General features: G+C 43.9%; 1 protein-coding gene across 1 annotated transcript in view; it reads left to right on the top strand.

Moving 5' to 3' along the window:
• The window catches only part of tnmd (tenomodulin), a 45,712-nt gene extending 32,728 nt beyond the window's left edge, over positions 1 to 12,984 (top strand). The window contains exons 5-7 of the mRNA XM_041944439.1: positions 5,832 to 5,994; positions 6,929 to 7,023; positions 11,186 to 12,984. Coding sequence (XP_041800373.1) covers positions 5,832 to 5,994; positions 6,929 to 7,023; positions 11,186 to 11,395 — 468 coding nt within the window. The 3' untranslated portion in view covers positions 11,396 to 12,984. The remainder of the gene's footprint in view (positions 1 to 5,831; positions 5,995 to 6,928; positions 7,024 to 11,185) is intronic.
• Positions 12,985 to 13,508: the final 524 nt, after the last annotated feature.

Genomic DNA, 13,508 nt, shown 5'->3' with positions numbered 1-13,508 from the left:
CATGCATATTGTAGGTAGATAACCAGAGTTGTGTGAGCACCACACAAATCCTCAGCCTGTCCATCTTATCCTATCTCCCCCCCGCCCCTCTCACTGAAGAATAAACTGGGATTTGTGGTGCCTGTGAAACCGTCAGAAAGCTACCCACAAACCCACAGCCTCTTTGTGGCTCACATCAAATGGTGTTTGCTGTCAATCTTGAGCCAATATTAATTTTTAATCGTCTCCTCCAAAGGCTCTACCCAAATAGCCTAAAGGGGGAAGGGTGCGAGAGAGGTCTGAGTGAGAGGTAAGCCATTAAAATGGTATTTTTTAAAAGATGAATTCTTTGTAAAATTCACAAGCCTCCCTCTCTAAGTTTAGAGTGATTCATATTTTTTTTCTCTTATAGTTCTATGTGAACTTCAGTAAAAGGAATGGAAAAGATTCAATCAATCAAAATTCCCAATTTTTCAGTGTCACAGTGCAATTCACTGAGTGGGCTGTATGTTCAAAGAGAAAATCCCTCTCTCAAATGTCTCTTCTGCTTGCATGCTCTCATTTACATTTCACATTGTAGCTGGGAAGAAGTACAGTAGCTGGCGAATATCTCAGGCTCACGGCTTCATTTTAAAAAACAGAATAAGCCAGTTGTAAGTCCAAACAAAACCCGGTCTCAGTTTTAACTTTAAGAACACAAGCCCCCCCCCCCCCCCCCCCCCCCCCCCCCCCATCTTCATAATGTCTGATCCACGTTTACAGATACTAATTGCCTAGGCAGCACCATATGTCCGTGCCATTTCTGTCTTCTTTTGTGCACTGTGAAGCCTAATTGGTTTAATTCACAGCTCCAAAGTGAATCATCGAAGGCCAGGAAGACTAGGACTCATATCAGTAGTTATGGAAGCCTTTATTATGACTACCATGAGTAAAAATAGATGACTCTGTGCCATGATCAATAACATCAAAATTCAAAAGATGTTCTTAAGCTGTGGTTTGCATTTAGTCGCATCACATTAAGGAATAGCTGCTACAGTCTTGCCTTATAAAATACACCTACTAAGGAGCCTTGAATTGACTGTCAGGCTAAGTAGTGATAATAAGCAGTGAAATATGCAAGGCTGTTGCTTAGAAATTACTTTTATATGGTGGTCAAAAGCATTTTAGTTGCCACACACTGATTTTGTATTGCAAAAGGAGGACACTGGACCACCAAGCTTCCAAAAAAGTTGGGACACCGTGTAAAATGTAATGTGATGATGTGCAAAACATTGAAACCCCATATTTAATTAAAATGGCACGAAGACAGCATCTATTGAAACTTTTTAAATTATATCCTATTTAGAATTTGATGCCAGCAACACGTTTTAAAAGTTGGGACAGGGTCGTGTTTAGCGCTCTGTTGCGTCACCTCTTCTTTTAACAACACTGTAAGCGTTTGGGAGCTGATGGTGCCTTCACAGATGTGCAGGTTACCCATGTGCCATCTGCACTAATGCTCCCCACACCATCACGGATGGAGGCTCTTGAACTGTGCGCTGATAACAAGCCATCCGTTACTGGTTTCCTGCCTTGTCCCTTGCATACAGAGGTTTCTTAATTAATCTTAAACTGTTGCAGTATTTGCCAGCGCAGGCTTTCACAGAGAGGCAAACCCCTCCTCATCTTTACCTCAGAAAGACTCTGCCTCGCTGGGAGACTCTTTTTATACCCAGTCATGTTACTCACCTGTTGCCAGTTAACCTGATTAACTGTGAGATGCTCCACCAGGTGTTTTCTTTAAGGATTCCACAACTTTCCCAGCCTTTTGTTGCCTCTGTCCCAATTTATTGAAGCACGTTGCTGGCATCAAATTCTAAATGAGGATATAATAAAAAAAAAAAAAAACAGTTAAATTTCTTTTCATATGTTGTCTTTGTGCTCTTTTTTTGGAAACAGGGTTGTAGGAAGAACGTGGATTTCATAAACTCTAAGACTGTCAGGTGTTTAAAGGAATAGTTTGATATTTGGGGATATACATTTATTCACTTTCACGCTGAGAGTTAGATGAGGAGATTGACAGTACTCTTATGTCTTTATGGTATATTTGATGCAACAGTCAACCATTTAGCTTTGTTATCTTAGTTTAGTTTAGCTTATCTGAGCATAAAGTATGGAGAAAGGGGGTGAGGGCTAGCCTGCCTCTGTCCAAAGGTAACAAAATCTGCCCACGAGGACCTCTAAGCTAACTAATTAATACATCGCATTTTATTTTTGCGAGTGTAATCCATGTAAATACCAAAGTGTGATCTTACGAGAGGACAACAGGGCAGAGTTACTTCCTGGTGTTTCTGCTGGTTGTCAGGCAACCTCGCAGCGACAACACCAAGAAACCAGGAAGTAACAATGTCAAACATGTTTTTAGCTTAAATTTATAACTTGTATAAATATAAATATCTATGTTTATATTACCACGTTGTGCCTGCACCCTGGAAAATGAATGGACCCGTCTTTGCACAGGACAATCATCTATTGACAGCCTTGACAGTGGGGTTGATCCCAACTCTTGGCAAGAAACCAAATAAACACATTTCCCAAAATGTCACACTAATTACTAATTAAGGTAAGTTTATTTTTGTCCTTACTTTTTCCACTGCAGCACTGTATACTGCTGCATGTGCTGCAGAGAATTATTTCACTACAAAAATACTGGATTGTGCAAAAGTAAGACAGTAGATATCGGGGGGGGTGGGGGGGCATATTTAGGTAATAAACGCTGACCTTGGCCTGACCTCACCAAGGTCTTTCTTCACACTAGACGGCAGCCCCTGATCCGTCCTCTGTGAGAATCCACCCACGTGTGACCCCAGAGGAGATCAGCACAAGTTCCTCCTCGTGTGGTGAAACACATGAAGCTCACAGGGGTCAAAGCCAAGCACTAATGGTTCCTAGCTCAACCCAGCCACAGGCTTTCAGGAAAGAGGGCTCGGAGCAGCCGCAGCAGGCTTTAGAGGCGAGGTGAAAAACAATGGCAAAAATTGCGGGAAAACTGCAAGCGGCTGATAAGGAAATGCAGCCCCTGCGAGGGAGAACCAGGTGACAAACATGAATTGTTTGCCAGGATTTTTTTCCTCCCTTTTCAATTTGCCTCCTCTATGAAATGTCTGAGGAGTAATCCCTGAGCTTCATTCCAGTTCCCCCAGTCTGACACAGAAACCACCATCTGCCTCCCTCACACTCCTTAACATCGTCAATGGATGCTGCTTGCTCCATTAAACAGCCACTTAATATGGATGACCAAAGCTCACCCAGCAACCCAAAACCTCCCACTCAGACAACAACTGCAAGCAGAAAAACATTGAGAAACAACACGCAGCAGAGGATGTGACTGCAGCAAAGTCCTGCAGGCATCCAGCACAGTTTGTTTTGTCTCATGTTTGTCTGCATGACGATATGAGCTCAATACCAGGATGGCCAGCGAGCCACAAGGCCTGGCCACTCCGGGAAGTGGCTCAACGAGAGTCATCTGTGTGTCCTTGCAAAGTAGCAAAGACTAGTTAGTAAACTAGTGAGGTTTCTGCGCTATTTGTTTACATGCTTGCCAGCCAGAAACATGGTAGCGCTGGTCATCACAATAACTCCCTGAGCTTCTTCCTGTTTCTATCCAAGTTAGCACGCTCGCTAGCACGGGCGCTAACAGGACAAGAAGTTCACACAGGTCACTGAAAAGATGCATTTGTCTGTTAACCATCTCTCTCCTCCGGAGCAGTTCATCCTTACGCAACTACAACAGCTTCCTCTATTTTGGATTCTCCGGCTGTCCGTTCCCTCAAAGGTCAGCACCATCAAGACAGTTTGCTATTTGTCAGCGGTGCATATTTGCATGTCAAAGTTCACCGAAGTTGAACTCAATCCCAAAAATTCGCATAGATTTGCTTTTCCCCCACGAGCGAATCCACTTGAGATGAATTGATTTCTGCCACGAAATTTCACTGTTTTAAACGCTGGTGTGACCAGGCCTTCGGGCAAGCACCAGCACTCTCATTATGAGTTGCTTGAATATGGATGTCAACTAAAATTCACCACCTGGTACACTCCAGAATAACAACACCCCTGCCTGTGTTATGTGCCCTGTGTGAAAGCTCATGGGTATCATGAGAAAATCTTTGTTGATCTCTGCTGAACTACTTTAAACGATGTGTCATGTAGGCAGTGTTTTTCCCACTTGGGACCCAGTGGCGGAAGAGGGTAAATTCATTAACTACAGCACAACTGGTGTATAATTAAGTTGTGCACTGTAGGCGGAAAGAATACATACACGAGGAGGAGGCCACATAAAACAAATTACCATCATTCCCAAGGTCCAGCACTTGATAAAAAGTTGCTTGTGTTCTAATAATACATCATTTGTCAATAGCAAACTGGAAGAGCCTTTCAAAAGTGTGTATAAACTGGAGGACTGTAATCATGTTGTCTTTGTGCTTGTCAACTGGCATTTAGAAATCCCTGCCCCATGCTAAAATGCTGACCTTTACCACTTCCCCTCAGGCCCTCTCCTACAAGTTATTGGAGTCGTTTCTCAACTGTGAAGTCAAAGTCATGTTGCGAGCCCCCTGTCGTGACCTCCATTTACTTTCCAGAGAAGACTCACTTGGCTTCAGTGGTTAAGAGGTCCAATTAGAGAGTGCTGTTTGTGTTCCTCGAGTTTGATTTTAATATCTGCAGGCACGGCGATGGTGAGCTCAATGCCAGCGCACCCCCATCCGCCGTACCGCCGCGACCCCACTACACCAGTCCTCCGAGTCATCATTAGTCTACTGGCCGGTGCTTAAAAGTGGGGGAAAGTGTGTCAAAAGCTTGGGCAAGACACCTCCCGCGCCGAAACGCAATCTTTGATGTGAGGGAAAGTGCTTAAGTCTTTTTTTTTTTTTGTCTCTGCAGGTCACAACTGTGTCGCTCGATGACAAACAAGAAGCAGCATGGAAAGCGAATTTCTAATTCAAGCGAGAGTGTCAGGGTGAACATGAGGGAGGGGGCACGACCCAATATAAATGATTCTTGCTCCTACTATAGCCCCAGGATTATACGTCAAGCTTAACTAATGTGCAATTAAGCTTTAGACTGGGAGAAAATCACCTTGTAAAAACATTTGTCAAGTGAACTGTTTTTCTGTTCTGGGTTGCTAATTAACAAGGGAATAGGAAGAAGGGTTTGTTTGTGTGTGTATTTACATATACATGAAGAAAATAAATATCTCCACTGTTAGGGGAGAGCATTACCAAATCCCCTTCATATGTCTCTATTAGACAGCACTGACATGTAGTCCCTATCATTAAGCAATAATAGTTTACTTTACAGCTCATGAACTACAGTATCAACAAATTAAGCCCACTGATAGTGCCGGGTGCCAAGCGAAGCATTGTGGTGGAGGGGGAGGGAGGAAGGGGGGAGGAGAATGCAAGGCTTTATTGTGTCTGTCACATTAAACGATATTGCCGCCACACTCAGAGTAATGAAGACCACTTCTAAAGTCATTTAAAAGTCAAATCATCACTGTCTGTGAATTTCAATGATGTATAACAGAAAGAGCATGCCGGAGGCTTGAGAAGAGGGCGAGAGAGGAGAGGAGGAGGGAGTCAGGGCAGTGGGAGTCAGGAGTCAGGAAGTTGCCGCCCTCTCAGCGGACAGAAAGGTGATAGATAAAACAATGAGGCCTGAGCTGCCGCGTGGCTCAGGGGAGGAGGAGAGTGCAAATGCAGGACAATGCTTTGTGTGGGGCATGGACGTTTTCACAAGCTATGACATGCTATATTGTGTGTGTGTGTGGGTGTGTGTGTGTGTGTGTGTGTGTGTGTGTGTGCGGCGTTTTCTAGCAGGGGGATAAGACCGACACCGTGGATATGAAGGTGGATGACTCCCAAGTGTGGGTTCCTGCTGAGGAGCCCATCGTTAACTCAGCCTTCCTCTTTGACTCCAAGATCTGGGAGATTTGCCAGGAGCTGCCCATCCACTGGATCCATCCCTCTTCTCTGAGCGGTGAGAGCAGGGGGCATCTCTGCCTCTAAACGCAGACTATTAACACTCGCGCTGGAGGGCATTCCCTCAGGCCACATGTAGGTCTGCAGAGACCACGAGAGCTCCCAACCAGATGAGGTTCCAGCCTGAGCTACTCTGGATGTTTGGAAAGTTGAGAAACTGGTGGTCAGCATGCAGAAGATGCATTCAGATACTTAAATCAAAACAGAAGTGTTATGCAGAACGACTACTGGTGTCTTAATATAAAGTCAAACATAGACTATTATTGGATTACTATCACTGGTGCATTCACATGTTACATGAACTTCTGTATGTGACGGTCATACAATGTTTTGTGCTGCAAAAAGAGACAAAACCTCAAATTATTTCAGCCTGTTCCTATAAAATCAGCAGATGTTGAACTTGAAGAGAGAAATATGACTTCAAAATAGGGTGAATTCAAGGGACAATACCAATGAGCCAATGGTAATAAAACAAATTAATTTAGATCTATGTTTCTCTCTGATATGTAGTGAAGTAGAAGTATAAAGTAGAGGAAAATGGAAATAATCTGTACCTAAATGCAATACTTAGTGCAAAGTAGCTTAGTAAAAGTATTTAGTTACATCCCATCAGTCCTAACGGTTATCTGGAAATTTGATTTTTAGGGTTTTTCTCTCAAAAGGATGTGTACGCTTTACTAATTATGGAAAATTAGTGTGTTAGTATCACAACAGCAGCAACACCACACTTTGACAGAAGCACTAAAAAGCTTGGAAAGAATTCGAGCATATTTCTCCTGAATGTTAGTAATTAACATCAAGCCACTGGGAAAACTGAGTGTACAAGCCAAAAATGTAATCTAAGAGCCTCCTCGTTGTACTTCAAACAATAGAAAAACCGCCGCAAGCACACAAACGTCTCCTCTCTTTACTTGCTCGCCCTGTGATTTCAGATGCCGAGGTGGAGAACGTGGACGCGCCGGACGCCGAGGTCACAGGTCAGCGCTTCGCCCGCGACGTCCAGGACCACGTTCCCGTCAGTGACTATGTAAGTGGGCCCCTCTGCGCCACGCCAACCGGGGACCACACCGGGAGATACAGTAAAGCGACTTCAATCAGCTCCGGCTCTGCCTCGACTCTGTCTGCATATAAATCGCTCACTAATTGATGTTAAAACTGACTTTGTGCACCAGAGGGCATAGCAATTGCTCTATATATCTGTTTAAGTAAGGCCAGTTCATTGAAGACTCCCTTAATGTCTCTCCATTAATTGAGAGGAATATCCAGCCTTTCAAAGGCAGCAACTTGTGCCTTACAGCACCCGTTAGTTCCTTTTTTCACTTCCTTTTTTCTGAGGCGGCAGAGAGCTCTGCACAAAGGAGCACTCTGAAGGTCACTCATTGCTGCACAGATAAGTTACATTTATTAATAATGCTTTAATTATCAAAGCGTATAAAATGAATGGAAAGGCCAAGTGGCATATTTTGGTGTACTGCATGTAAACCGCTCACTACTGTATGGTTAATTATCCCTGACTGTGAGGGGGAAACAGAGCAGTATATTACAGGACTTATGCACTCATACCGACTCAAATGAATTAGCAGCTGCACGCCAAAGATGCCAGAAACGTGCGCAGGTGCAGAGACATCCGATGCACACATGCGCACACGGCACTCGCAGGCGAACGACCACTAAAGTTAAATTCGAGGATAATAAGTTGGGCTCCATCTCCTCCTCAGAGCCGTGAGAAACTGTGAGGTGACATGCGGAGAAATGAGACGTCCTGTAATGTTGACATTTATCAGGCCCGTCGCAGAAACACCTCCCGCTCAACTCCTCAATTTCCCCCCAGCTCCTCTGTCTTCCCCCTCATCGTCTGTGGCGGGAGATGCAGCGCTATGCAATTAAAACATACCAGGGGATGAAAAACTCGGCTCTCCTTTTGAAACGTTCTGCCTCTATCAGCTGAGTTATGCATACCGCTGCAATCCATTCCAGCAGCAGCACATCCAGGCTCTGTTTGTGGGTCCGGTGATAACAAAGGCCTTTGTGGCCGAGCAGAGGGCAGGCAGCAGTCTGTAATTGGGAGTCTGAACTCTCGCTCATTCCAGTGGGATGCCACATGTGTTAGCCAAACCTTTTTTTTTTTTTTTGCTTCATTCAGAACTCATGTAAATGTGCACACAGTCAGCAAACCACCGAGCACACACACACACACAGTCTGCTACTCACACTATTCCTCTTTCTACCTACAGCCTTTCATCTATCATGCTCAGACACACACCGAGCCTGCTGTGTAAAAAAAACATGCATTCACTTCATCTGCAGTTCCTGATTCTGAGTCTGAGCTTCAGCGCCGCATCTTCTCATGTCTGTAAAGCAGAATAATTGTTTGAGTCCTAGTGACAGAGGGCTGACAGGTTTATGAGCGCGACCTTTGCCACAGCTGCCGTGTCAGAGAGCAGCGCCTATCAGAGGTGGGCCTGGAAATTTCAAACTGAATAACTACCATCTGACAAGGCTGAAGGGACGGTACCACTGTCCTTGACCCAATAGCAAGGATTGGCTCTGGATATGAACTGACCTCACACACATATACACGAATAAACATGCTTTGTGTGTGTTTCCGTCTGCGTCGCAGCGCTCGTGTGGTGTGTTAAAGCCGGGCCAGCCTTGCAAACCTCCGGGAGCCACATTCAGGGTCAGGCTCGGATGGCTGTTGTGTTGTGCATAACAGAGGCGCAGAAAGCTGAAGGAATTCAAATCCATGAATGCAGGAGCTGTTTGTGCCTCTGGAGAAATCTTTACACTGAAGCTAAAGCTCCTTATCACTTGGGTAAACCGGCAGAGTTTACTGAAATACACGACTATCGTCTTATTCAATTACACCCAATTTCATTGTCATTCCACCTGACTGTCGAGCACAGCGAGATGAGAATCGGAGATCGGGACAAGTGGTGAGGCGTTCTCATATGTTGCACTGTCCTGTACTTCTGCATGAAAAAAAAACGCCTTTTCGAATACAAAGCAGGGTATGAAACAGAAATGTTATCTCTAGCTGTTTTGATCCCGCAATGAATGTGATGCGCTCTGCTATGAGATTTAATAACACATTCAGGCATGTGCTTCAAGCTCATGAAGAGCGGTGATCAGCGTGTGTGAAATAACACCAACAAGTGTGGAGATTAGAGGAGTCGTGCTTTGATTCATTACATCTTATTGAATGACTGACGCAGTTTTCTACTCTGCAGACTCATTCATATCCAGCGCCTCATATTATGCGCAGAGGTGTCTCTGTGTGTGCATGTGTGTACGTGAGCCTGAGTGTGTGATGAAATCAGATGCAGCAAGGGGGTAATGGCTTTTACTCTTCATTAATGCTGCTTGTTTTTGAGTGACTGCCTCAGATTTCCCAAGGTGAACCATTCTTATCACCGCGGCATCCCACTAGAGACGGCAACTCAAAGCCGGAGTGATTAATATGTACCCTCCGTTTTAAAAGGATAGCTCTGATTAATTGTCTTTAAGGTACAATGCTGCCTATTGGCTGTTTGTTTTGATAAACGCGGCATCATTTGAATAAAATATTTTCTTCATTTTCCGAGCCGGAGCTCCAGATTTCGTAACAGCCCAGTTTGGGCTGCGAGCAGAAGATAAGATTATCATTGGTCCATTGACAGCTTTCGTGTTGTTTCCATAACAGATTGTTGCCTGGAAGCTGATGACCTGAAACTTGACTGAAACAATAAATCATTAAAAGCCTACCTGCGCTTGTCATAGTAATAAATCAAACCCAGCTATACCAGATATCATCTGTCGCAGCCTTTTATATGTGTTTCAAGTGTGTCTCACGAGTGTGTAATTTTACTCAATTTATCATAGCTCACATCAAATGCATGGTGTGCTCTTTTATGAGTCATGCTTATGCTGGGTTTATTATGTGATGCGATTGTAGTCTGCAAGCTGCTGCAGAAAAGAAAACAAACACAACGTGTGTAAAAACCGCTGTGATTGACTACCCAGTGACTTATAGATGCAAGAAAACCCCCAATTCCCACACTTAATGCAGCAGCGGACTACAAGGACTCAGCTGTGTGTTCCTGCGGGTCCTGTCCTCTTAAACAATTCCCACACACTTTCTATTCCCAGCAGTGGATGTGTTTTGTTCTGCACTGTTGCATGTAGCTGAGTCATTGTAAGCACGTTGTAAGAATGATGCCCGTTTGAATGTGAAGTCATCGACTCGTCGATCTGAGCAGTTTAACGAGACGGCGCTGGATTGTCTCTGGGGATTCATTTGCTAAAAGAGATTGAAATGTGGTCAAATGCGTACTGAGGGCAGCCGCTGCCTCAACTTGCACGGTGAGTTAAGTGGCACTTCTCCGAACCCCATTTGGAGTTGCTCTTGATCAAAGGCGTGTCACTCAGCCCCCGCGAGTCTATGAGGGCATGAACCAACCAGCACAATGGAAAAATCCAAGGGCCATTAATTCTACCCAATTTACCTTTCGTTTGGGTTTCATTTGGCCCCTCTATAAATTCAGAGGCAGCCAGCAAGAGCAAATGAAAGAATCCTTGTTAGGCGATCATTACTCTGCTAATTGCTTTAGGAATGTGCCATGCACTTAAAGTCAAGGTCAGGGGGAGGGCGCCAAGACGCGGGGAGCTCTAATTTGAATGCTCTGTTGGAGGAGGGGCTGCCATTTTGGTGCAGAGTGCGGGCTTCGGACGAGGGAGTTAAGGGGTCAGAGATGAAAGAAATAGTGTAATTATGGTGGTAACTACCAATGTTAGCGTCCCTTTGATTGAAGATAGCACTGTCAGAGAGGCTGTGAATGCTGGATTCAGAGAGGGGGGCATTGGGCAGCCAGCAGTTGTGCTACCTCCACTATAATAGAAAGGTCAAGGGTATTATTTCATGTTTTTATGCTCCCGGAGCTTAAATCAAGCTCGCTCACCCACGCCGCTATCTTGATCTCTTTGTCACAGTCGTCAAGCGTGGCACAACTTTGCATTTCCACCGACATCGATTCTGATCTTTTCACTCTTGTTTGGTTTTTACATATACTCTGCTGACCTACAAGCAAAGCAGGCTCATCAATTCACGCCACCGCTCCTCTTCTTCTTCCTCTCCTGCCCTTGCCTTTGGGCGGACTGGCATTTGTCATGTATGTGACTGTAACCCTGCCCGCCCCCTGTGTCCTCTGCAGAGAGACGTTGGAATCGAGCTGGATAACCGTCTGGATGAGCGCGGCTACTGCTGCCAGCACTGTCGCCGTGGTTACCGCTTCTGCCGCCGCTACCACGAGCCCCTGGGTGGCTTCAACCCATGGCCATACTACTACCAAGGAGGCCGGGTCATCTGTCAGATTGTCATGCCGTGCAACTGGTGGATCGCCCGTATGCTGGGGAGGATCTGAAGAGGCCGCGTGCTGTCTGGGATTTAAACTGTTTATGTCATTGCAGGTGCAAATCCTCCCTTTGATAAATGTTCCAGACCACTTGTGAGACCAAAGTAGTCCATTGCACACAATTATTAACCAATCTGAGAGTTGGCCCATTGAGATTTAGTCAGTCTCAACAGTCTAAATGGCATTTGAGGAGTTTTGATTCTTTCTTAAAAGGCCTTTGGCCGTTTACAGCTGTCTCATTTTCTTTGCTTATCTACCCATTTAGTCTACTTGCTGTTTGATCCTGTTGAATGGGTGCAATTTAGTTTGGATGGTGTCACCAGAAACTAATCTGCTCCAAAAAACACTTCAGCTTTGTGTCCTCATGTTGTCATGCATTCATTTTGGGTTAAAACGACTTGTTCAGCTAATACTGTAATGTATGGAAATGTTATACCAATATATATAACAATCTGAGTGGTGCTATTACATTAGCCAGTTATATCTATATATATATAGATATAGATATAGATGTTTTGTCTCTTACGTGTATTAGTAGCAGATGTAAACCTCATATAAGCTCTGTCACAGTCACACATAAACAAACTTGCTTGAGTCATACAGCACTTCTTAGACTCACTCACATTCAAAAATCATGTTAGAAATTATGTAAAACTGCAATAAAACATAAGACGACATTATATGCAATATATTCAAATGAAGACAAAATAAGCAAAGATAATAACGTCAATAATACTAACTGCTAACATTTGCTAAAGACCAGTGTTTTTGGTATCATGTTGAACTAAGGAGGCATAATTAAAGATGCACAGATCTCAGCTGTCTTTTGTGGTGTAGTTACTGTTACTGTTATCCTCCATTGTTTTCCCTGTTGTTGCCAGCCACAGAATGCTTTAAATAGTGCGACTGTTCAAACAGTTTCTTCTTTGCTGAGGCAATTTTAATCTGCGACGCCGCATCTCAATCTGTCGGGCTGAAATAACTCTCATCTGCAACTAACAGATAAGCAAGCGAGATAGACATTTGTAATTTGATGTTCTGTCATCTGAATAACAAGGTGCATAAATGCCCAAGAGTATTCAAGCTATGTGAGATATTCAAAAGTTAAACAGAGAGACGAAAATGGAGCGCTCTTGTTGTCATTGTTTGCTTTGAAGCCTTCTGCGTGCTTCCTTCTCTTTCCTTATTTTTTCCAATTAAAATTTCATTGTATGAAAAATCTCAGTTGTCCTATCATATGAAACGATGCGACTTCCTTGAAAGAAACTTAGCACCCCGGGGTGTTTGTGTGAACGTCGATGTGGTGTGGGTTTGAATCTGACTCACGCAATCCATAGGATAGACAGGCCAACGTCTCTATTCTCCATTAGTCCCACTGCTCATTAGCAAAAACATTTAGCGTCAAGTTAAAAGCATCTCTACAAGAAAAACATGTATGCTTTTATTGTTTCCATTTTATAACCTGAGGCTCTCTTGTGTATCTGATGCATAATAATGCATTGTTTTGCCTGCTTAGTAAATCTTGATGTTGACTCATGTTGGCTCAGTGTGGTAATAATGTCAGTGATATCAATAATGTTTGGCAGTGAAATGGATTTTGTGAAAAAGAGGGCGAAACATATTACTGTATGTAAATGTTTTATGGATATGCTCATAAATGGAGTTCAGACTGCAACCATATTGTTATTTTTAAATCAATAATGTCAATAGCCCAAAGCAACATGTCAAGTAAAAAATAGTGGCATGAGTTAACAAATGCAATAATTGCAAACATACTTCAAATAGACTGACAAGTGTACCACAAAACCCCCAAGGCAAATCTGAAAAGTTCATAAAATCAGTGTTTATATAATTCATTTCTCGCTACTTCTCGCTTATCACATCAAATAGTCGAGCGTTTATTAAAACGGATGCTTTCAGCATGCTGCTGCTGCTGCTGCTGCTGTTGTTGCTGGGAAATAGAGTTAAGTGTTATTTTTCGTAAGATGCTGTTAGTTGTCTATCTGGCGAGGTCTCCGAGGACTCTGAGGACTCTTTTGTGTAGTCGTGAGAGTAAATTGCCATGGAAGCCCTGAGAGTCGCTCTGAATGGGATGGCTCACCCTGACTGGAGAGTCTGATAC

Source organism: Chelmon rostratus, chromosome 9 (genome assembly GCF_017976325.1).
Source record: "Chelmon rostratus isolate fCheRos1 chromosome 9, fCheRos1.pri, whole genome shotgun sequence".
Lineage (NCBI taxonomy): Eukaryota > Metazoa > Chordata > Actinopteri > Chaetodontiformes > Chaetodontidae > Chelmon > Chelmon rostratus.
Note: the sequence above shows the minus strand (reverse complement) of the source record. Positions and strands in the feature narration are given on the sequence as shown.